General features: G+C 43.1%; 1 protein-coding gene across 1 annotated transcript in view; it reads left to right on the top strand.

The window, feature by feature from the left end:
• The window catches only part of KCNN2 (potassium calcium-activated channel subfamily N member 2), a 154,347-nt gene that overhangs the window by 22,714 nt on the left and 106,021 nt on the right, over positions 1–25,612 (top strand). The window contains exon 4 of the mRNA XM_035013933.1: positions 21,980–22,398. Coding sequence (XP_034869824.1) covers positions 21,980–22,398 — 419 coding nt within the window. The remainder of the gene's footprint in view (positions 1–21,979; positions 22,399–25,612) is intronic.

The following is a 25,612-nucleotide window of genomic DNA, read 5'->3' on the forward strand; positions in this document are numbered from 1 at the left end:
CTTCCTTCCTTCCTTCCTTCCTTCCTTCCTTCCTTCCTTCCTTCCTTTCAGAGCACACCCCAGTGCACATGCACACGGGACTGGGGGGACAAAAGGGAGAAGGAGAGAGAGAATCCCAAGCAGGCTTCATGCCCAGCACCGGGGCCCCATGCAGGGCTCGGTCTCACAACTCTGAGATCATGATCTGAGCCTAAATCAAGAGTCCTATGCTTAACCTACTGAGCCCTGGGAGGACAGCTGCCCAGGATGCACAACCTTCATAAAGAAGAGAGTGCTCAGGCAAGGGAACATTTGGTGTGGGGTTATATACATTTTTTTTTTTTACATAAAAAGTTACAAATCATTAGGCAAAGGATGTTTCAGAAAGTTACAGACTTTATCTTAAGTTTCTCCTACATGCAGAACTGTATAATTTAATCTTATGAAAACCAGGGAAGTTGCTTCTTTTTTCTTATCTTTTGTGTTCAGATTGTTCCTTTTTTGGCTATTATTTTAATGAAGCAGATGTGCAGTGTGTGCTCGGGGCAGAAATAGAGCCCATGCTTTGAGGTTTTGCAGCGTCGTTTTTGACCTTGGTAAATGTTTAAGTATGGCTTTCCCTGGGCACCCAGGAGCGGGCCCACAAACATGAAAAGCCGAAAATTTCCTTTATCAATACCTATCTGTTGATTGCACAGATTCTTCTTGAACCTGGTAAAATATGAGAATGTTCATAGATCTGGAGAATTGTACTTGCAAGAGAATACAGACTATCATCCTATTAATAGGTGAGCTGTGAGGTTGATATTCTCTTATGTATATAACTTTTCCTACATTTTAATCATGGTTTAGAACGAGGCTTTGAAAATGGTGTACAGTAGAATGGAATAGAAGGCCATGGAATATGTTTTCCTTTATTAAGACTCTGCAGTAAAGTCCTTGCCTTCCATGGCTCTTAAAAATGGGTTTTCCCATGGGGCACCTGGGTGGCTCCATCGGTTGGCGTCCGACTCTTGATTTTGACTCAGGTTATGATCTCAGGGTCATGAGATCCAGCCCCACATTGGGCTCTGCTCCGGGTGTGGAGCCTGCTTGAGATTCTCTCTCTCCCTCTCTCTCTGCTCCTCTCACCCCACCCCACTTGTGTTTGTGTGCGCATGCATGTGCTCTCTCTCTCTCTAGAGGAAAAATGGGTTTTCCCAGCTTTTTTGTTAGTAGTCGACCGTCATTGGCATCCATAATATTTCCAAGTTGGCTGTCCCCTTTGATCTTTCTGTGATAGACAGCCATTTGGGGGAGTTTAGTCAATAAGGTAAATTGTTGTCAATGGTGCATATTTGCCAACCTGAATTCGAGTTCTCGTTGTCCAATGTGTAGGTATCTACAGAAGCTTATTGCCACCTCTGGGGAAAATAGTAAATCTCTGGTCTTATGTTCATTCACATGTTGGCATTTGTGTTCTCTGGGTTCATACTGGCAAACCCAAGTAACTGCCTTCAGGTGGGTGGCATAGATGCCTCTTTCTCTGGATGTTAAGACAGAAAGCCAACAGAGAAAAGGCACCTGGGAGACAGTTCTTCTCCCAGGGGTCTGTAGTTCTCCTGCCTAATAAGAGACTTTTATTCCCTCATCCACTTTTGCAGCTTTCTGCTGTAAAACAAATGGATAGACGCACCTGCTCTCAAAACGCCGGTCATATGTCCATCTCTGGAAATCGGCCACTCCCAGGATTAGCAGCTTGCTTCTGTGCACCTCGTTGTGACTGGTGCTACTCATGTTCAGAACTCCTGCCTGGGCTGTTGGTGTTTATTGTCACATCCCTGGCTTGAAAATGGTTTGAGTGAACTTTTTTTGTGAATGTATGAGCCTTCTTGAGTCTAACAGCTGAGGTTAATAGGAACAAATGAGTGTCTTGGAAAAGTGTTTTCCCATTTTCCTGGGTGTTAAGCCACAATAAGCCATCTGTGATGTCCGGTGGAAGAACTCTTTCTTTGGGTTTTGTGCAATTATGGGAAGAGCTTGGATAGGTTTTCTTGGTAGAGTCTTCTGTTCCTGAATTGGAGCCTCAAGGCTATAATGAAGTCTGTATGTGTCGACCCTGAATTTGGTGATTATCTCCTGTAGTATTGGGGGATTATCTCAAAAATTTGATGTGACAACAAAGATAATGATGAGATGAAATGATATTGCTTAGGGAATATGCTGAAGATTGCCTGAGGACAAGTAGGGTCTTAGAAGGGAAGGTGAGGCAAAGGGAAGGTAATGGAAGACTTAATAAGCATCCTTTTTTTTTTAAAGATTTTATTTATTTATTTGAGAGAGAGAATGAGAGAGAGCACATGAGAGGGGGGAGGGTCAGAGGGAGAAGCAGACTCCCTGCCGAGCAGGGAGCCCGACGCGGGACTCGATCCAGGGACTCCAGAATCATGACCTGAGCTGAAGGCAGTCGCTTAACCAACTGAGCCACCCAGGCGCCCCTTAATAAGCATCCTTGATGCTTTTGAGTGGGTGTGGGATGGGAACAGAAGACCACCGACATGACTGATTGGTGAGCAATATAAAAGAGAAGGCAGGGTTTGTTAGCTACACGCTTTATGGCTGTTCTTTGGAAAGGTAAAATAACTAACATGTATCTAAATAAGCAATATATGTCATGTACCCCCTGTGAACGGGCACAGTGCTAAGTATATTTATACACATTGTCTCATTTAATCTAGATTGTAGTTCTTTTTTTTTAGATTGTAATTCTTATTCAGCTAGTGAGTAGCAAAACTGAGACTTAAATTCCCATCTATAACTTCAAATTTTCTTTTCTTTTGCAACGCAGCCTTTACTGCTCATAAAGGTTTCAAATGATTCCGTCTGGAATACATGAGAAAAGTACCATTTTCCGGGTCAGTGATTAACAACCGTAACATCAAGTAACTGCTTGAAAACTTAACGATGTTCAAACATTTGGTTTACTTTAATAAAGATGAAGGAGGTCATTGCTTCTGTATTTTACCTTATGTCACCAAAGTTGATTCAAGGAGACTGTGGTAGAATGATTTTTATCCATAATTAATTGTCCTATAAAATATATCTTATTTAGTCCTTTTCATCTGTCTCTATCTAACTGGGTGTTCAGAAAGACCCACAGAGATGAGATTGAAGCCAATACTCAATTATCCATGAAGGTGAGGTAGAGGATCACTGAAGACTGTAATAAAATCCGGATGGTATCTGAGCCTATGCTCCACTTTGGGGTTCCCATCTTAGCCCCCCTCCAATTCAGATCGGACAACTTTTTCACATGTGTCCCTGGCGGCGCCGCATCTCAACCAAACCACATGGCATGGTAGTCCAGGGAAAGATTCTTGGGAAGAAGACATGAATTATTCTAGCTGGATGTGGCATATAGGTTTCCTCTCACACATCAACTCCTAACCGTTGATGGTCACTGTCTATAGTATGGAATTGAGAATGATTCTTTAGCCCACAGAAAGGCTGGACTGGCCAGGACCTTTGATTGGTTACTCATATCTGTCATGAGTCTAGGATGGGGAAGTGAGAGGCAACATGGGTGACACATACTTGCCATCCCTTTTCTGCTCTCTTCAGTATATCATTTATGTTTCCCTCTCTGTGCAAAAAAATCCTGAAGCTTTGAATAAAGAAGTTACTCCATTTCAATGATAATCATTAAGGAAACTGTCTTAATTGTCTTGTTCTTGTTTTAGGAATTCATTCATTCACTTATAAAGGTTTATTTATTTGAGAGAGAGAGAGAGAGAGAGAGAGAGAGAGCATGGGGGGGGGAGGGGCAGAAGGAGAAGAAGCAGGCTCCCTGCTGAGCAGGGAGCCTGATGCGGGACTCGATCCCAGGACCCTGGGATCATGACCTGAGCTGAAGGCAGATGCTTAACCGACTGAGCCACCCGGACACCCTTTAGGAATCTATTTTGATAAATGTAGAATTAATTTGGTGTGGCAAAATGCTTACCTTCTAACATAAAAGGTCTGCAGATAAGTTGACCATTTGCTATTGTTAAAAATCTGCAAGTCTGAAGGTGTTAGAAACTGCCAGGCCAGTCTTCTGTCTGTCCTGCCTGGCTGTCTGTGTGTGCCTTTATCCTTCTTTTCATTCTTCCCCTTATGTTTCCCTTTTTCCGTTTTCTTTCCTTTCTGCCCTTCCCTTTTTTCTCTCCCTCTCTCCCTTTCTCCCTTCCTTTACAACATGAAACAGACGTTAGATATTTACCTTAATTTTTTTCACATACTGTTTCATATTTGAAACTTACAAATATGTATTTATCTTGATTTATGTAACTGACATCAGTCACAAGGATCCCCGTCTGTGCATATAGCGAGTCCTAGGGAAGAAGAGCCAAGTTGCTTCTTGGGGCCTGGGAGGTTCTTTGTGATCTGATCTTTCACCCCTTCAGCCTCATTATTTGTTAAGAGCAACCCCATCTAGCCCTGTGCACGCGCGTGCGCACGCACACACACACACATACACACACACACACACACACCCTCACTGGAACCATCCTTAACTATTGGGAGAGCCAAAGTCTGGCCATTCTTTCAGTTTTCCGCGCCTCTGTGTATGCTGCACTTTTTTCTGGAATATCCTACTTTCATCCATCTGCCTTTGGACCCAGTTCAGGTTTCCCTCTCTGGCAAGCTTTTCCTGACCTAGTTGTCCTTCTCCCTTGTTAGCATCTTGTAATATACCAGCACTGATATACTACTCTTCTAAATCACGGTGAGGATGCCCTGGTACTATTTGTTCAGCCCTTTCTATGTGCCAAGGACGGTGTTAAGGGCCATACTTGGATTATCTTGTAATTATATGATAACTTAGTGGAGTAGAATTATGATCTTACTGCAGAAAGTGAAGTAGGCAGAAGTGACTGGCCCAGGAGCACAGTTGCTTGAGAGTGGTGGAGCCTTTTCAGCAGAACTTAAACGGTGGATTTATAGATTTTGCTCTCCCGCATTGTGAGCTCCTGGACATCATGGACAATTTGATTGATTTTGTGTCTCCACTATGGTCTGACAGGTGGTGTAGGCTCAAAATGTTTGTTTGTCCCATAAAATTTGAAATCTTATTTTTGATAGGCTAAGCAGTCTTTCTGTTACCTCTCCAAATTTTAGAATATAGGAATATACAATACACTGATTTTCTTTATTTATTTTTCCTCAGATTTTTATGTATTTTCTGCCAATTTAACAGCCATGTATCCTCAGCATCACATTTTGGCTGTAGCCTTAGTTTTGAATTTAACGTGTTCAAAAGAAAGAGGGAACTTTAAAATTCCCACCATCTGAAAGATTGAGCGAGATTTCCTTCATTCTTTTTTTAAATTGTCTTTTTTTTAAAGATTTTATTTATATATTAGAGAGGATGAGTAGGGGGTAGAAGCAGAGGGAGAAGCAGACTCTCCGCTGAGCAGGGAGCCCGATGCGGGGCTCGATCCCGGGACTCCGGGATCATGACCTGAGCAGAAGGCAGACGTTCAACCGACTGAGCCACCCAGGTGCCCCGATTCTACTATCTATTTACCACCACTGATTTATCAGCAAGGGTGGTGGTTCTTCTTTTTGATGGAGAGCCTTCCTTGAGAAGAAGTATGTGGAGTTTTACTTTCTACCTTCTTTACTTTCTACATCCTATCTTTAGGATGCAGTAGTTTTCTGTCTGGCCGGTTGGTGATCACGGAATCCAGTCATGACTGGATATGTGTCATTTCCCATCGTGTTAGGGTAGAAAAATGGACCTCCCATGGGTGCTGGAGATAACCGAACTTCATTGTGCCCTGATTATTTCTTCTTTAATGAAACAATAAGAAGGAATATTTGACTGATTTAAATTCAAAGAATACAAATTGGTAAATTTATTAAAAATCACCACTACCTGCTCTGACTGATGGGTCTGACCGTGTAGGTGTTCCGAGCTGGGAGTCACGATTTGGACTTAATTACAGTTAATTACAGGCATGACTAGTTGTAACAGACTTGCCACTTAATGTTTATTTTGTCCTGTTGTTTTTAGAATCAGGAAAGTAACTATTAATATAGCACCACGTGGCGGCCACAGAAGAGCAAAGTAGAATGTTTTTAAAAAGGAAGTTTGGGGAATTAAACACTAAGTGACAGCGTACTACACTTTGCTTAACCTTGATTGTCATCAGGCTGGGTTTAACGTGTTTCATAGCGCTCCACTGGAACGAACTTTGAGGGCTTAGCTGAGAAAATGTCTTTTTCCTTTTAAAAAGATTTTATTTGAGAGAGAGCAAGAAAGGGGGAGAGAGAGAGAGCAAGAGTCAGCTAGTGCATAAGCAGGGGAGAGGGGCGGGGCGGGGGGAGAAGCAGACTCCCCGCTGAGCAGGGAGTCTGACATGGGGGCTGGATCCCAGTACCCCAGGATCATGACCTGAGCCAAAGGCAGACCACTCACCGACAGAGCCACCCAGGTGCCCCCAAATTTTCAAAATGAAAAAGAGCGCTAAAAATACTTTTCCCTATGGTTTGTACGTAGACTTTGGGCTCTTGTATCATGGGCTTCTGGGATATTTTCCTAGTTGCCAAGACTCTGAGCACTTGAGCTTGAAGAATCATTCCAGAGACTTTCCTCCTTCACATCTTCTTCCCTGGTTTCAGCTCCAACGGAGCCTTTTGTCGTCCCCAAGAAAGGAAAGAAGAAAGGACCAGGAGCCCCACACTGGGAGGGAGACTCAGACCAGCTTCCCGGACATTTCAGAAGTGTTCCTTCCCAGAGGCTCCCTCACTCTTTGCCTGTCAGCACGAGGCTTTTTTGTTTCATTTTCCCTCCACATCTTATTTCTCGTAGGTGAAAAAGAACATCACAGCCAAAGATGAACTATTCTTCATTTTCTTCCAAGTCACATTTTTCTCTTCCTGCCCGTAGAGGCCCCTGCCATGCACAATGGCGTGTTGTAGCCTTCCAGCTCATGGTTTCCTATGTTCACCAAATGTTAGTGTCTTTATAACCCATCTATAGTATTTATGATTCTGTACATTTCGAGGTGGGATGCTATGCTGTACCTGTTCTTTTACAATGTGCTTCTTTTTCCCCACTCAGCATTATACTTTGGATGTATAGGCTAGTTCATTTACATCCATTATAGCAACGGTTATTTCGGTGCCTATTTCTGACATTTATTTTGACTTCAAAATGTTTCCCCACTGCTTCTATCTTTCTCCTTTCTTTCTTTATGTTGGGTGATGTGAGGATTTTTTAAAATTCTTTTTTTTCCTCCAACAGCTTAGATGTTACACAATTTGTTTCCTCTCTTTCAGTGGTTGCTCAATAATTTTTAGCAAATATGTATATTTAGTGACGTCTGAAGTTAGTGAGAATTCCTCTTCTTCCCACACACTGTAACGACCCTTAGAATCCTTCATTCTAATCCCCCTTCCTCCCTCTATCCACATTATCGATGTCCAAGATTTTATTTCTATCTTGTTTTTCCAACCTCCTTCAAATTAGTCGTTAGGATTATGTTAACGACAGTATTGATTTTCAGTGAGTTTTTATTCAGCCTTACGCGGATGCTGACCTGTTTCGTGGCTCCGCAGGCTCCTTCCTTCTGGGTCCTGTTTTCCTTCTTGCTTGTCTTCCTTCTTAGCACATCTGGTAGCCACCGCTTTTGCTCTTAATCTTTGCGTCTGAAAATGCCTTTCACCTTTTCTTCTCCCTGAGAGGTAGCTTACCTGTGTATAGATTTCTAGGCTGACTCATTTCTTTTAGAACTTCGAAGGAGATTTTAATCAATTATTTCACATCAATTTTTATTTGAACAGTCTGGGTATCTATCTAGATCTACCTATATCTACATTTCTAATATCTAGACATAAGTGTAATGATTTTATACACTCTTGCCTTCAAGAAGAGGATCTGTTAAATCTCAAAGAGACTCTGTTAAAGTCAGCATCACTTTTGGGAACAGGAGATACTGCATTGTATTATAATGCAGTGATGTCCTTTTGGTGATTGAGGTGTATAAGATTGTTTGGTCTTTTTTTTTTTTTTTAAAGATTTCATTTATTTATTTGAGAGAGAACGCATGAGAGGGGGAAGGGTCAGAGGGAGCAGCAGACTCCCTGCTGAGCAGGGAGCCCGATTCGGGAATCAATCCTGGGACTCTAGGATCATGGCCTGAACCAATGGCCGTTGCTTAACCAACTGAGCCACCCAGGTGCTGCAGTTGTTTTGTCTTTCGAGACCTTGTATCTGCTTTTTACTGTGTGTGTGTGTGTGTGTGTATGTTGTGTGCCTTTCCTCTCTGCCACTACTTCCAGCTACAACTGATTGACTAAATGTAGTAATTCTCTTCCTTCAATCTGCTGTTTCCTTCCCCATTGATACATTGTTTCTCCCTGGCTACATGCTAGGACCCTAGATAATTGGACTTGTTAATAATGTATGGGTTCATCTGATGTTGTTGCTGTGTTGTCTGTGTGTTCTTCCTAAAACTGTTTTATTTTTTTTTAAAGATTTACTTATTTATTTTGAGAGAGAGGGAGAGTGCGTGCACACACACACACACACACAAGTCGGGGGAGGGGCAGAGAGAGAGAGAGACTCTCAAGCAGACTCCCCACTGAGTGCAGAGCAGGATGCGGGGCTCAATCCTATGACCCTGAGATCATGACCTGAGCCAAAACCAAGAGTCAGATGCTTAACCAACTGAGCCACCCAGGTGCCCTCTAAAATTGTTTTATGACTGGCTAAGTGACAAGCAACAGTCCTTGTACTCTGGACACATGTTCTGAAGCTGGCTTGCGTGGGTTCATATGCCAGCCCCATACTTCCATACCATACAACCCCAGCTCATTCTCTAACCCCTGAGCCTCCGTTTCTTCACTCCTAAAATGGGGATGATGATCACAGTATCTATCTTCTTGAGTGGTTGTGTGTTTTAAGTGAATGAAGACATGTAACAGGTCAGGGCAGTGCCTGGCCCTATAAACAGTATGGTGAGTTAAACACTTTAAAACAGCTCTCAAATTTCATCTCAAGTCCCGTGTACAGTTTGAGGGTCTGTGCAACCAAAGTTAGAAAAAGGCATCCAGGATGAAGCATATCTCAGTTGGTGAAAGCCTGAACTTGGAACCTGTCTATTTCTGTGACCACAGGGCATTGAGTACAATGTGCAGGCTTATTCAAGTGTTTGCTTCTGCCGGAGAAGCAGGAGGTCTGAGCAGCGACTGTCACCCAGGATCATCAGGGAGTGAAGATGTGACATTTTAGAAATCATAATGTGAATTAGTGGGGAAGCGTTTATTTGCTTTATAAATATTTGATTTGCATCCAACCTTTCAGTTTAGCCCGATGCCCCTATCCAAGGATGGGAACACTGGAAGGCGTGAATTTGAGCTGCAGGGTTTTTTTTCAGTAATTCGTGATGTGACCGTGACCAAGTCCTTTCAATTGTCTGTCCTTTAATTGGACTGTTATAAGGGCAAATGAGATAATAAATGCGCCTGGCTTTTAGCTAGCTTTTTAAGTGCTTAAAATAACTAAGGGGATGATAACACATTTTAGCCATGTAACAATAATTACTATAATGCTTCAAATGAAAATACATGGTTTTTATCATTTTGGATTAAGTTTTTCGAATCAACAGAGTTGGTTCACATTCAGTTATTTCATGGCTTTAGGGCTTGCCACGTTTATTTTACTTTGCTTAGGATTTATCCCCTACCAACCCCTCAAATGATTTGAGGATGCTTCTCAAAAGGTGTAGACGGTTAACATAAACGTTGTTGATGAAAAATTCGTAAAAAAGTGACCATGGAGGAATTTTATTCCAGTTTCTCATTTCCTCTAATTGGATGTTTATCCTTCCCAGTAGCTACAACCAAGTGATGTCAGTCTGTCCATCTCTTCTTACTCCACCTTTAGTTCGTTAAGAGTACATTCATTCATTGGAGGCCAGCTGTGGACCCAGTACTGAAATTAATTATTATGAAGGCAACTAACCTTTGTTGAGCACTGTCCCATTCTATGAGAGAGATGCTCTGATTAGGGGCTTAGAAAGTTTAAGTCATTTTCCTGAGGTCACAGAACTGGTCAGAGGTGGAAAGTCACGAGGAACTTAGATCTGCCAGAATCTGGATCCTAGAGCCCAGGCTCCTCAGTCACTCACCTTAGTGTTTTCTCTGACCTCACTGTTGGGAGAACCCAAAGGGGAAAAATAATTCTCACTTTCTGGAGAAGTTCAGAAGTAATATCTAGAATCAACTTACATAAATTCCCAGGCCGTGTGAGAAAAATTCCCTGGTAGTACATCAACATGTGTAAAATGCCCAAGTGGGGCTGTAGGAGGTGTGGACACAGTTGAGAGAAGCCATGTAAAAGGGAGTTAAGATTTTAAATAAGTTTTAAGAGCAGCAGGCCATATATATATGATAGATAACTTTGCCTATGACTGGACCTCAGCAGACAGTTCTAGGATTTTGGTCTATAGACCAAGCGCTTGTGTAAGTCAGAAGAGAGGAGAATTTCAGAAACTCTTAATTTGAGGAAATGAGAAGGATTCTTTCCAAAATAGGTACAGTGGAAGTTTCTAGAACTCCTTTCAACACCAGCTTTGCTTTAATGTCCTTCCTTACCAAATTCCCTTCCTCCTCTGTCATGATTAATTTTCCCATTTTTAAAAAGATTTTATTTATTTATTTGACAGAGAGAACGTGAGAGAGGGAACACAAGCTTGGGGAGAGGGAGAAGCAGGCTTCCCGCTGAGCAAGGAGCCAGATGCAGGACTCAATCCCAGGACTCTGGGACCATGACCTGAGCCAAAGGCAGACGCTTAATGACTGAGCCACCCAGGCACCCCAATTTTCCCATTTTTATATCACAAGTTAACATTTAATTCATGTACTCCCCTCCCCCCACCCCCGCCCCCTTGAAGGCTCATGGAATACTATTACTTATTCATGGGGTCACTTTTATTCGGGTCAGCAGAGTGGCTCTTGCCTCATTAATAACCATGCAGGGGTGACAGTATTTTAAATTTCTGTAGATGAACAAACCGATGTTTAGAGAGATTAAGTATCCTGCACACAACCATTTAGCTAGTAAGTGGTCAAGCCAGAAATGAAATCTAAGCTTCTCTGGTTCCAAAATATGTGTGTGTTTCCTATGAGTCACACTACATGATATTCTGAGCAGTTGGTTGATATTTAAAAGGCATGAACCAAAGCCACCCACCCAGAAGTAACTTGCACCACCCAATAGTTACTGTGCTGTAAATTCCAATAATTGAGATGCATCCCTTTTGAATTGTTTAGCCTCTCTCTCCACGAACTGTTTCAGTTAATGAGTATTCTTTATGTCTTACGGACCCTCACACAGCCCTTTAATGTGTATTTAGTTAAATATAGACATACTTTTGGCTGCTCAAATGGGAGAAGACCCCCAGTTAACAGTGGTTCACACAACTAGGACGACTGATTGCTGGCTCAGTGGCTTAATGTATTGGAGCTTACGTTACTGTGACGCTTTTGGCCTTTTTCTTATGGTTATAAGATAGCTGCTGCAGACGCAGGGCATCCCCCTCTTGTTTGGGGCTGGAGGAAGGGAAGGAAGAGGGTATTGCCAGCCAGATGTTAATTCTATCCAAAAAAGAAAAGCCCACCTAATTAGTCCTCCGCAACCTCTTGCCTCTGACTTGAGGTCAGAGCTGCATCACGTGACTACAAAAGAGTCTGGGAACGTGGGTATTTCTGTAATGGAGCAGGCAGAGGAGGAGAGGGATGGGAATGGCATTGGGTCAGCCCGTTGCTAGGCTGTCCGCAACGCACAAGGTGTGTTCATCACAAGTACTTTCAGAGTCAGCAAAGAACATCATCTCCATGGGACAGATGATGGAAATAAGGTCCGTGAAGTTTAAATGACTTCCCAAGGTCATATAACAAGTTCGAATATCTGGACTCCAAGCCTTTGGTTTCCCTCATTCCAGGCAAGTGCGTCCGTCTACACTCTTTGCCCAGGGAGGAGGGAGCAGTTCAGGGAATATGACATTGCTGTGTTGGCTCTGAAATCCTCCTCCTTAGAGGCAGAAATCTCTTGAGACAGCAGGAGTATGCATGCAGGAGGCTCTAAAAGCCCGGACAGGCGACAGGCTCGGGGCGAGGGGATGACATGGTTTCTGCCCGGTTTGGCTCAGGACTGGACCTTGAACATGAATTCTGAACGTAGCTTTCCTGTTTCTGCCTCCTGTACAGTTCTGGGCGGACGGTCTGGTAGGACATTTCAGTGAAGCCATTGAAAACACTTCTCTGGGGACGCCTGGGTGGCTTAGTTGGTTAAGCGTCTGCCTTCGGCTCAGGTCATGATCCCAGGGTCCTGGGATCGAGTCCCACGTTGGGCTCCCTGCTCGGCGGGGAGCCTGCTTCTCCCTCTGTCTGCCACTCCCCCTGCTTGTGTTCTCTCTCTGAAAAATAAATAAAATCTTTAAAAACAAACAAACAAAAAAACCACTTCTCTCTTCCCTTCTTTGTCCTTTGACCTAGTTTGGGATGGGCAACTGTGGTCTCACTTCTGTGTTGACTGAGTCCTGGCCACACTTTAATAAAGAGCCTCATTATTTGGCTTGTGTATGTAGTGGCTTTTTTTCACACACTGTTACACAAAAACTGGTTTCTCAGGAGATTGTGGGGGGTGTGTCTTTTTCTGATGAACACATTTCCCTGCATTTTCTTTGGGACTGTTATCCTGCAAGGATCCTAGAACTGGACTTGGAAGGTCACAGTCCTGAGTTTTATGAAGGATCCAGGTGACAATGGAGGAAGGGACTGGACAGGCACCATGTTCATTTCCATGAGGTAGCCTCCTCCCCTATCCGTCCTCTGCTAGGGCTGTTTCCACGGGCACAGTAAACATTCATTTGTAGGTCTCTTCTTCATCAAACACCGAGAGGCTTTTTAATCTTTGTCGCCACAGAATTTGACAAATAGAAGCGTTAAATAACTGAACAGAAAAAAAAAAGAGAGAGACAGAGAGAGCTTGGTTTTATTGAATATTTGGTTTAAAGGTTAACCAAGAGAGCTTATTTATTTTTGTTCATGCTGCTGGAAATAGTTACGTAATGTCATGGCTCAAGGTTCTACTTAGCAAGCAGGATATTTTATTTTTTTAATTATTTTTTTAAAGATTTTATTTATTTATTTGACAGAGTGAGAGAGCACAAGCAGGGGGAGCGGCAGAAGAAGGGGGAGAAGCAGGCTCCCTGGGGAGCAGGGAGCCTGATGCAGGACTCGATCTCAGGACCCTGGGATCATGACCTGAGCCGAAGGCAGATGCTTAACCGACTGAGCCACCCAGGTGCCCTGCAAGCAGGATATTTTAGATCCTAAGTTGGATCTGGTGTGTTTGGTTCTGTAGGTTGTGGTTGTGGCTGTCAGCTACGACTTCCTAGTTGTGCAGTTTTCCACATGGAGACTGTTTGTTAGGATGCTTGCGAATGTCTCATGACCTGATTCATTCTCATTATTCCTTCCTCTCTTCTGTACCATTCATGATCCCTTATTTTTATTAGTTATGTTTACTTATTCACAAGGCTCTGAAATAGAAATGTATTCAGAATAGGTTGTGGAATTAAAAGCCTCCCTTCCATTTCTGATCCTCAGCGATTCAGCTCACCTCCCTTAAGCCACACTTACCATCCTTTCTAGAATATTCTTTCAGAGCTATTTTATGCACATAGAAATATATGTTCTCCCCCTTAACAAAACTACACAAGTAGTAGCATAGAGTTGTGTTAGATTTTAAACTCAGTTACTTCCTAGATCACTTTCTTCAATAGTATATAACAGTTTTCCTCATTGTGTATTTATTTGTTTGTTTATTTATTTATTTATTTTAAAGATTTTATTTATTTGACAGAGAATGTGCACAAGCAGGGGGAGTGGCAGGCAGAGGGAGAGGGAGAAGCAGACTCCCCGCCGAGTAGGGACCATGATGCGGGACTCGATCCCAGGACCCTGGGGTCATGACCAGAACCAAAGGCAGACACGCAACCAACTGAGCCACCCAGGTGCCCCTCTCATCATGTTTTAATGTCATACTGTCCCATTTTGTGGAAGTCCCTAATGGGTTGAACTCCTTCCCTTATTAGTGGACATTTGGATAGTTCCTAGTTTGCTAAGATACAAGCAGTGTTGTAACAGATGATCCTATGTGTTCACAATCACACGTGCAAACATATCAATAGGACAAGCTTCACATGAAGAAGCAGAATTAGCTGGTCAAAGAGCATGTACATTTCTGACCTGGCAGCCTGCTTTCCGCAGGGATCATGTGGGTGCATCCTCACACCTGCATTGGCATAGTGTTACAGAGCTGGTTGATCTTTTTGCGACATGACAGATCAAAAAGCGGTATCTCATTTTCTTCCTAGGATTGAGGTTGAGCATCTTTTAAAAAAAAATGGTTTAAGATACATTTTTAGTTCCTTTTCTATGACCTACTGTTTATGGCCTTTATCTATTTTTTTCTGGTGGACTGCTTGTCTCTTAAGGATTTGTAGGAACTTACATATACCAGGGAAATGAGTCCTTTGAACAGTTGTGAACGTTTTCCCCACATGGTGTTGGTCTTTTTACTCTCTTTTACTGTAGGTTTGATCAGGTGCAGAAAACAGAAGTTTGATGTAGTTAAATATCTCCGTGTTTTGAGGCTCTGGGGTTTTTGTCAGTTAAAAGGCCTTCCTTTTGGGCACCTGGGTGGCTCAGTTGGTTAAGCGACTGCCTTCGGCTCAGGTCATGATCCTGGAGTCCCTGGATCGAGTCCCGCATCGGGCTCCCTGCTTGGCGGGGAGCCTGCTTCTCCCTCTGACCCTCCTCCCTCTCATGTGCTCTCTCTCATTCTCTCTGTCTCAAATAAATAAATAAAAAATTAAAAAAAAAAAAAAGGCCTTCCTTTTTACTGTTGAATCTCAGATCTGTACCTCTGAAACAAATAATGCAATATATGTTAAGGAAAAAAAAAAAGAAGAAGAAGAAGAAGGTAGCGGGAGGGGAAGAATGAAGCGGGGGAAATCGGAGGGGTAGACGAACCATGAGAGACGATGGATTCTGAAAAACAGACTGAGGGTTCGAGAGGGGAGGGGGGTGGGAGGATGGGTTAGCCTGGTGGTGGGTATTGAGGAGGGCACATTCTGCATGGAGCACTGGGTGTTGTGCACAAACAATGAATCATGGAACACTTCATCTAAAACTAATGATGTAATTAATGTATGGGGATTAACATAAGAATAAAAAAAATTAAAAAATAAAAAAGGCCTTCCTTTTTGTGAGCTTACAAAATAATTCTTAGGTAATTTTGTCAGTGCTTTCATTTTCTAAATCTTTCTAATATCGGAAACTTTCATCCACCTGGAGTTTTCTTTTTCTTTTTTTTAAAGATTTTCTTTTTCTTTTTTTTTAAAGATTTTAAAGCTTTTATTTGTTAGAGAGAGAGAGAGAGAGAATGTACAAACAGGGGGAGTGGCAGGTTACCCGCTCAGCAAGGAGCCCCATGCAGGACTTGATCCCAGGACTCTGGAATCCTGACCTGAGCCGAAGGCAGACGCTTAACAACTGAGCCACCCAGGCATCCCTGGAGTTTTTCTTGATATATTTGGTATAAGGCACTGGTTCAACAATCAAATCATTTTTCCATAAACTGTATGATCCCCCCTGATTTAATTGTCTGCCTTTATGGTCCTGTAAAATTCTCAGTGTATTGGGTCAATTTTGGACTTTCTGTTCTCTTCCTCTGGCTTCTCAGTTATTTTATATGCCAGCATCACATGGTTTTAATTATTATTTTATCTAGTAACCTATCAGAGCTGCTTCTCCCTTATTCTTCCTTTTGGGAGTTTCCCTGGCTATTTTCCCTATGTTGACTTTCTTAACAAATCCATGACTGTAATTACTTTATTCAGTATCTGTTTCTTAAGCACCACTTTTGTGCTGAGCACTGCCCTGTGTTCCTTACTAGAAAGGAAATGCAGGATGTGCAAGACACTGTCTTAGACCAGACCGTAGGGCTTGTAACCTCACTGAGGGGGAAATGCACACGGAGAAGGCAGCTGGGGTTGCTGCATCTGAGCCCCTCGCTCTGGAGAGCTGGCTAAGCAGAGGTCCTCATGCCAGCAGGTGACCCGATCATGAGGCAGGCCCCTCTCATGGAGCTCCAGACCCTCTTCCTGCTAATGACCCTCACTGCCCAATTCATCTTGGAGGGTGGGCTTCCAGTATGGTATGTTTTGGGTATCAGAGCAGTTGCATTGGGAAGCTGAAGCTTGTGGTGGGGTATTTTCTGGGGACACATTCTGTGTTATGCCTGCAGGTTCCTCTAGATCTCTGGTGAAGACCATTGACCATAGCTCTAGAAAGCAAACCCATTGAACTGTCTTGCTTGCTCTCTGAAACCTTTCTTATTAACCCACATGAAAAATGAATATAAAGATGTTTTAGTATCTATCATTGTGATTCCTCTAACTCCCCCACAATTGAGCTTAAAACTGGTCACATAGATCATGATCCCGGGGTCCTGGGATGGATACCCGCTTTGAGCTCCCTGCTCAGTGGGGAGTCTGCTTCTCCCTCTCCCTCTGCCCCTCCCCCGGCTCATGCTCTCTCTCTTTCTCTCTCATAAATAATATAAATAAATAAATAAAATCTTAAAAAAAACTATCATATATATTGATCAAATGGACTAGAATGGGAATATTTTTGCAGGTGGATTTTAATACTTGACGTGGAATCAGTTGTTGAATAACTACGATATTTAAGATGGTTTCGTTTTCTATATAGAAATATTATTTTGCGGTTTTGATGGGCAGCCCTCACCCTTGACCCCTGGCACACTTGCCCATCTTCCTACTTCACAGACTGCCTTGACCTTCCAGCTGCCTTCTGCATTTGGGGTTCCTCAGGACTTGGCCGTGTGTCCTGTCCTTTTCTTTCCACCTCCTCTGAGAACAGTACCTGAACAGCGTTACCTTCCAAGTTCATTCCCATAGTCCAGACTTCTCCTCTCAGTGACTTGCATATACTGCTGCCTACTTGGCATCTGCACTCCAATGACGGTGGCCAGCATAGAATCTTTTCTTTCCTCCCCCCGCCACCCCCCCCCAACAGCCCACTGGCCCCAGGAAATGGCACGGCCATCCACTGTGTTTTTCAGAGTAGAAGCTCAGCCACCTAGGATTCTTTTCTTTCTTTTATCACTCCCACATTCAGCCCATCAGCAAGTTCTAGCAAGATCTGCAAACTCTGTCTCTAGCACGCCCACTGTCTCCATTTCCATGGCAACCCCCACCTCCCGGTCCAGGTCATGGGGATACTAAGTACAACCAATCAGATGCAGTAGAACTTCCTCCCTTGTATCCTCCCTGTGTCCTCTGGTTTCTCTTACAGTAAGGATGAACCCTTAAAGCTATAAACCAGAGATCCTGCCATCCTTCTGCCTAATACCCTTCAGTGGGCTCCCGCTGAGCCTGGACTGAAATCCAGTCTTGATTCTGTGGCCAACAATGTCCTGCACGTCTGATCCCGATTTGTATCTTCAAATTCATCTCTTTCCACTCTGCACGGTGATCATTTAGTGTCAAACACCCTGGGTATCCTTTTATTTCCTTAAGCACGCTAAGCCGTTGGAAGTCCACGGCCTCTCCACGTGCTATTTGCCCTGCCTAGAATGTTCTTCTCCTGGCTGTTTAGGTGACTGACTCTCCCGCTTATCCAGGTCTCTTCTGAAATGGTACTTCTTCTCCACATGTCCTCCCTAATGTGCACATCTGCCTTTCATCTCTTGTGTGTTTCCTTCAGAGCAGTGGCCACAGACAGAATTACTTTATTAAATGGCTCCAAGTCTGCTTTCTCGACTTTGTCTTTCTTTCCTGGTGGAAGTTCGCTCCATGCAGCCGATCCTCTGTCTGCTGTGAATCCTACCGTATGGCTGGTACGGAGCCCAGTGCCTGGTGCATAGTGAGTCTTGCTAAAAGATATTTAACAAATGAAAGGATGAACAAAAGAATAAGCAGCAGTTAAGGCTGGGGATTACATGGAAAGGAGAAGAAAATGTTTTGTTTTTTTCCTTCCCACTCTAGTGTCGAAATAGGTACCGTGATAAAATGAAACCAAAATAAGCTCATTTTAGGTGTCGATTAAGCCCCTTGTGGTAAAAAGCAACTTTGTGATAACAGATTTTTCTGGGGAAATTACTGAAGAAGAATTGTTTTCTGGACTTCCTGTGGAATTGCAAAATTATGTTGCTGTAATGGCTTAGCATTTAGTAGGATGTGTTCTGCACATATTTGAGAAATGACATAGATTTATTTCATTCATACTATGCTTTAGTATTCCCCTCTTCCATGAGCATATTTAATTAACCTTAGGGCCTATGCGGTGATTAGGATAGTCTGTACTAAATGAGAAGTAACAAGGCAGTTCATTTAACAAGCGTGGGTCCTGTCCTCAAGGAGCCTCACTGACGAGTAGGGGTGATAATCTTCCGAAGAAATCCTTACTGTCCTCTGTGGTTTCAGTAAACATCATTAAGAGGCACATACAGGAATCATGAAACAAAGGAGAGAGAGTTTGCAGATTTGGCTTGAGCATGGATGATGTCCTGAAAAGAGGTGACTGTGGAGTTGAGTCTTAAAGGAATAAGAGTTTGCTGTGTGGGAAGACTTTCCAGGCCAGAGTCCACCAACACATGGAAGCACCATTGCAGTAGCATGTTCTAGAATCCGTGCAACCAGAGGGAACAGGCACTGAGGTTAAAGAGACAGACAAAACCACATGGCAGCATGGGGGCCTTTAATGGTTTTAATCCTGACAGCCACCGGCTGTTATAATTCACATTTTACAAAGGTCATTAAAGGATGGACGATAGCTTCCCATAGAAGACTCTGGTAGTGGAGATGGAAGGCGTGCAGGAGATCTCCCAAGAAAGTACAGAGACAGGGAAAAGTCAGAGATAGTCCCCAGGAGCGCAGCGGCACTTAGCTGGGGAGGAGGAAGGTGGATTTTTAAGGAAAGGGTTGGATCCTTCAAAGTGGCAGCAGATTAAAAAAAAAAAAAAGAGCCATATGTCACACAAGCCAAGAGAAGAGATCTTTTTTAGGAGGGAAGGCGTGATTAGTGTCAGGTAGATCAGGTAAAAAGTCAGATGGAAGGGCCGGATTTCATAATTAAGGTGTCTTTAGTGACCTCAACAAGAGTAGAGGTGGTGGGCTGGTGGGGGCAAAAGCCACTTGGGCTTTTGTTGGGGGAATGAAAGAGAACTGGGAAAAGCATTATCACCTGCAGGGCAGAGCCAGCCGTGGGGATGATTGTCCAAAGCAGGTGCTAGGGGGTTGGGGGGATGGTCCCATGGGATGTGGAGGGTTCCGCTAAGCAAGAAGGCACCGGCAGCCCCCGTCCACCTGTAGCAGCCTGGACATCGGATCCCCGGCTTGGAGGTTACCTGGGCGGGCCCACCTGCAGGAGGCTGTTTAGAACATTGGGGAAGTCACAGGTGAAGCGACGGGCGTGAATGCTGAGGAGCAGCACGGACAGAGAGGCAGGTGCACTGTGAGTGATAGAGGGAGGGCCAGTCCTGGACGGATAGGAGACTCTTGGGGAGCAATCTCCGGGTTCTCCCTCTAACCTGGCATTTCTCCCCCGGTTACCTGGGAGGGTACCTTCCTGCTGCATTTATGCTGCTGTTGCCCAGAACAGTGTGGGGCAAGCCTGTCTTGGAATTACCCTCAGATTCTGCTCAGCTTATGGCTTTCTGGAGTTTTGGGGTGGAGTTTTGGGGGCGGATTTGAATTTTTGCCAAGTCATCCAGAGCCAAGCTTGGTGAAGAAAGTAGACAATCAAGCTGGGTAATACCATTTTCAGTAGAAATGGAAATGCAGATTTAAATAACAGAACTGTTTTTCTTATGTGGCTTGTGCCAGGCCCTGACATCAGTTTCTAAAGAAAGCAGTGACAGCATCTTTGGAATGTATATAGCCTCTCAGAGTCACCCGTTTGAGGATGCATTCTTTTGGATGTAAACATCCTAAGAGATTTCGGGATCACATTCCTTTAGAATTATACAGTACCCAGTAAACACCCCCGATACAAAGTCGAGCAGGCTCCTAACATTGTATCAGTACAGCCTTTCGGTATATGTTATAGAAATCCTTGATGCCAATGAGGTATTGGAAGTGGCGAGACTGAACAAGAATATTTCTATAGCCCACTTGGCCTGCTCTGTACTTGTGATCTGTTTCTTTACCGGAAACTGGAAAACCATCTTTCTTGTCTATTAGCATTTGGCCAACACTTTAAGGTCCCTAGATGAAAATGCATGACAGAAGGCATACCTCAAGCCGTTATATCGCCAAATTGAATGTCATCTGTTAAAACTTGGTATGTTTATGAGAGAATCTGCTGGGTTCTCCAGCTCCTCGAGGTACCAGAAAGAAGCGGTAAATTTTGCTGTCAAATTCCTGTCCACCAATGGCAGAGTTCAAATAGTAGTAGCCTGGGAAATAGCTACACCCTGCAGAATAATTAACCTGGAATGGCAATTGGTAGCCAAAATGGGAAGATCGCTTGCCTGACTCTAGAAGAGCAGAGTCCATGGGCTCCAACCTGGGAGCAGACCTGTTCTGCCCACCTCCGTTGAGATTCACTTACCTGAGAATGTACTGTTCTCGTTTGGGTGGCTCTCATCTCATGCTTTCTGCTTGAGTTGGCTACTTACCAAAAGACAAAGAATATGTCATCTTTCTTGGGCAGGGGCGGGGGGGCACCACTGGCATCCTGGCAGACTCCCAGAACTACAGCATGGTTGGCACCCCTGGCTTCCTGGCTCTAAATGTCAGGAGCCCCCACAAGTCACTGTTGCAGTCAGAAATGTCACTGAACATTTCCAGATGCCTCTGATTGTTTATGGACTCCCAGAGCCTGGTGGACTTGTTTACTGAGAAGCCAGGGAAGACAGGAAACTTTCTTTTCTGTCCCTTTTATTGTCTGCCTATCTATCTATCTATCTATCTATCTATCTATCTATCTATCTATCTATCATCTATTTGCACATCTGTCTCCTTTTTCTTTTTCTTTTTTTTATTGCGGTGTGAGGAATGACAGGAATTTTAAAAAAGAAACTTTTTAATTTTTTTTAAAGATTTTATTAGAGAGACACAGCGAGAGAGGGAACACAAGCAGGGGGAGTGGGAAAGGGAGAAGCAGGCTTCCTGCTGAGCAGGGAGCCTCATGCAGGACTCGATCCCAGGACCCCAGGATCATGACCTGAGCCAAAGGCAGATGCCTAACGACTGAGCCACCCAGGCACCTTAAAATAAAAGGATCTTTATTAAAGGAAGATTGGAAGCAAGTTCATAATCGAAGGGAAGGCTAGGGAAGGACAGAAGAAAAGAGAAGGTAGAGTCATAGATAGAGAAGCTGGAAGAAATGTTTCTGCCACTTTTGTGGTCCCTTGTGATTTTCTCCCTGAAGCCAATGAGATTTCCTGTAAGAACGCGCATGTGCAGTTGCATTATAGGCTATAACTGACCACAGAGGCACCACAAATAGGTTCCACTGAGAACGTGGTTAGAACTGAGGAAGGGTTTTAGATCCAGACGCTTGATGCAGAGAACAGGTTGTTCCTAAGGCTAAGTCCATTGCGGCTCCACCAAGGCAGGGGGGTGCATTACTGATGGGCCCAAGCCCCTTCTCTTAAAATGATGTAACTTACCCAATCCTCCAGGAGCATTGACCCCAGAATAATTCCAGCTCCCGGGCAGCAAGTGTCCAATGTCATTTTTTGCAAAATGAAGTTCTCCTTTTGTGCCAATACCATTTTCTCAAAATAGCGTACTGGGCTAGCATTTAAGTGTTACCCCTTTAGCTCGCCACGATCGCTAAAAGCCATGCGTTATGTATCTTTCGACTCTGCACTAACCCTTGTGGACCATTCATGCCATACTGAAGCTGACTTTCTACTTTATTTTTTCAGTTGTTCATGGTGGACAACGGAGCAGATGACTGGAGAATAGCCATGACTTATGAGCGTATTTTCTTCATCTGCTTGGAAATACTGGTGTGTGCTATCCATCCCATACCTGGGAATTACACGTTCACATGGACGGCCCGGCTTGCCTTCTCCTATGCCCCATCCACAACCACCGCCGATGTGGACATTATTTTATCTATACCGATGTTCTTAAGACTCTATCTGATCGCCAGAGTCATGCTCTTACATAGCAAACTTTTCACCGATGCCTCCTCTAGAAGCATCGGAGCACTGAATAAGATAAACTTCAATACCCGTTTTGTTATGAAGACTCTAATGACTATCTGTCCAGGAACTGTGCTCTTGGTGTTTAGTATCTCATTATGGATAATTGCCGCATGGACCGTCCGAGCTTGTGAAAGGTAAGTTTGTTTCTTTTCCTGGGGACGTAATTTGGAAGTGGGAGGACGAACACATTTTAGACCAGAGGCACACAGTGACTCACTCTTGAAAATGTTGGATTCTCTGGTGTTTTAAACGAGTCTGACAAAACTTGACTTCACATTTTTGCTTACAGTAATGACTTGATGATGATGATGTACTTTTTTCCTTTTTTTAGAGAGAGAGAGAGAGGAGAGCACAACAGGGGTTGGGGGGAGAGGGGCAGAGGGAGCCAAGAGAAACTTAAGCAGGCTCCACGCCCAGCCCACAGCCCTACTGGGGGCTGATCTCACAACCCTGAGATCATGCCCTGAGTTGAAATCAAGAGTCAGACACTGAACCAGTTGAGCCACCCAGGCGCCCTGATTATGCATTTTTCTTTCTGATTGGATCAGTTTTCTACAGAGGGCTGTTTTTATACTCTGTGTCAAAATTTGGGGACCTACAGATTTAATAGGAGATTTCTATCCCAAATGTCTGTTTAATGGTAACACTGGATCATTTTGGTGCCACACTGGTTATAGCGTGGATTGTTGTTGAGACAGAAAGCCAGTGGAAACGTGGTGATTCAGGCTGTCGGAACTTTCGGGAATATTTCAGTGTGGTCTGTTGATCGTACTGCCTATTGAACATGGTGTTCATGTGATTACTGATAAGGAGCTTATAGGTATAATATTTGGTTTTTATTGAACTCAACAGTTAGTGAGAAGGTAAGTGTGGATTTATTTTATTGTCTGAGGTGCTCTGGTGGTTTGGAGCTAGACACACATCCTTAGAATTCAGGAACTGCCCAGTGGGTCTGAATTAATTAGTGATTCAGCATCAGTGATACTAACCTTGCCATTTAACAAACAAACAAAAATAGATTTGTTATATAAATAAGAGGAACTCTATCCTAATGAGGACTGAAACCTCATGTAACCTTGGTTAAGAATATCTAAGTTGAAATTAGCAATAGACAGGAATGATTTAGTAATTGTTAGAACTGTTAAATCTTAGGATGTTCTTTGTAGTGACCAGATGTTTTTTAGTTTAGCCTTTGAAAATCGAAGGTATATACGTATACAGTTTAACGAAGAAAAATATCTGTATGAGAATTGTTGCAAAAATAGCAAACCTGCAATACCCCTTCCCCATTTTGATTTTTCAGAAGCAGTCACTCAAAGATCTTTTAGTCAGTTTTTTTGGTAATTGCTTTTCATATTTCTGAATGCTATTGCTTATTTTGCTACCACTAGGTTTTTCATCTAGCTTTTTAGGAAAGTTGGGGTTTTAGTTTTCTTTCACACGTACATACCCCTTTCATGACTGAACCCCCCCAAAAGAGTAATTTCTATCTTCCCAATAAGTTATGTTGACACCGATGATCTGCATTCTACGCTGACATCCTTATGACTATGTAAACTGCATTTGTGGTCGAACAGTGTGTAGTATCTTATTAGCATTTTGCTTTTTCTGCACATCTTTTTATTTTCCCTCATTTCCCCCATATTATGTAAATATTCTTTTGCTAGATTCATGTATATTGAGCAATCTAGCAATTTCACCTTGAAAAACAGTTTTTCTAACCTGCTTGCCCATCACATTGGGGATTTCTTCAGGCTTCTTTGTATGTTGGGTACCCTTTTTCTTGAACCCCGTTTCTCCCTCGTTTTCCACCTATCCTTCATTTTGGCAGAATTCATCTTCCAGTAACTTTTAAGAAAAGGTAGCGAGTAAGAGAGATAATTTTTTGAGAGCTTGAGATATGGCCATTCTTCTTTCCCTACTTCTTTGATAACGGGGCTGGATATAAAACTCTAGATTGGAAATCACTTTTACTCAGAATATCGAAGCCTTTATTTTCCTCTGGCATCCAGGATCCAGCAGTCTGATACTATCCTCAATTTTTGATGCTTTTTTTTTTTTTTTCCTGGAAGCTTTTAGGATTGGTGTTCTACAGTTGCAACAGGATACATCTTGGTGTGACTCTATTTTAATCTAGAGTACTGGGACTATAATAGGCCTGTTCAATCTTGGAATGATTGTCCTTCAGTTCTTGGAAATTTTCTTGAATTATTTAATGATTTTTGTTCCTGTGTTTTGTTGTGTGGATATTGGCCCTCCTCTGTTAGCTTTCTAATTTTCCTGTTTTCTTTCTTTTTTTTTTCTGTTTCTGTTTTTGCTCTGTCTATGGAAGATAACCTCCATTTTATCTTCCATACTTTCTATTGGAATTTAGTTTCTTTTTAATATATATTAATTTCCAGTGTCTCATGTTTGATCCCCAAGTGCCCCTTTGAAAAAAAAATAGCATCATGCTTTTGTTCTTGGATACAGTGTTTTATTTGTTCAGAGATGTTAATGATAATTTTTGAAAATGTTTCTCTTCATATCTGTATTGTTTGCCCAAAGATTTGTTTTTCTGTTGGTTTTAGCTTGTAGCTTTGCTCAAGTAGTTAGGTAACTTCAACTGTCTGCTCTTACTTGACAATGCCATCCTCAAGAGCTGAGTGAGTGGAACTTCCTTTGCATATCTAGAAGTTGTCGACTGTGGGCTTCACTACAGGGTCGTTTGGGGTGGGGGGGCAGAACACCAGTTTTAGTATCTTTACGTATTTTCTGTTTTCTCTGAGCAATCTGACAGGCTCATGAGAAGTTGTTTCTCCTGTCCTCCCTTGAAGGTGCAAGCCCTAGGGGACAGCGTACTGGGAATTGAAAGACAGGGCAGAGAAGAGGTCTCAACCATTAATCTGCGAACCTTTATTTGTTTTCTGAGTTGTAACATTACCGGTAGCCTACTCCCTACGGTGCTTGAAGCCCTCCGTCAGCCCACTGACCTTTTGTTTTATCTCTCGGGACAATAAACTTCCAGGCTTCTCCCAGTTGGTAAAAGATACTACAAGGGACAAAGAGTGGAGAAGAGAATCTAGGTATCTAACTGCTTCTGTGCAGTATCTGAACCCGTCCTCACCTTTAAGGCTGTGTCCTGATCTCCACTTGTGGAGATGCTGGTGCCAAGGATTTCCTGAGTCTTTAGGTGGGACGGGGGTTGGTTCTCAGTGCCAGTATGCTTTCCTTGTGATTTTTTCACCACTCCTGGTCTAGAATTCTCCTTTCATGAGTCAGGTAAGTCAGTTATGTGTCAGTTGGCTTTTCAGCTCCCTTTAGACTGTCTCGTCACTCATTCTTGCTGTCTTCATGGGTTTGTGCAAT

The sequence above is a fragment of the Mirounga leonina genome, unplaced genomic scaffold, assembly GCF_011800145.1.
Source record: "Mirounga leonina isolate KUSES-001 unplaced genomic scaffold, KU_Mleo_1.0 Mir_168, whole genome shotgun sequence".
In the NCBI taxonomy this organism is placed as follows: domain Eukaryota; kingdom Metazoa; phylum Chordata; class Mammalia; order Carnivora; family Phocidae; genus Mirounga; species Mirounga leonina.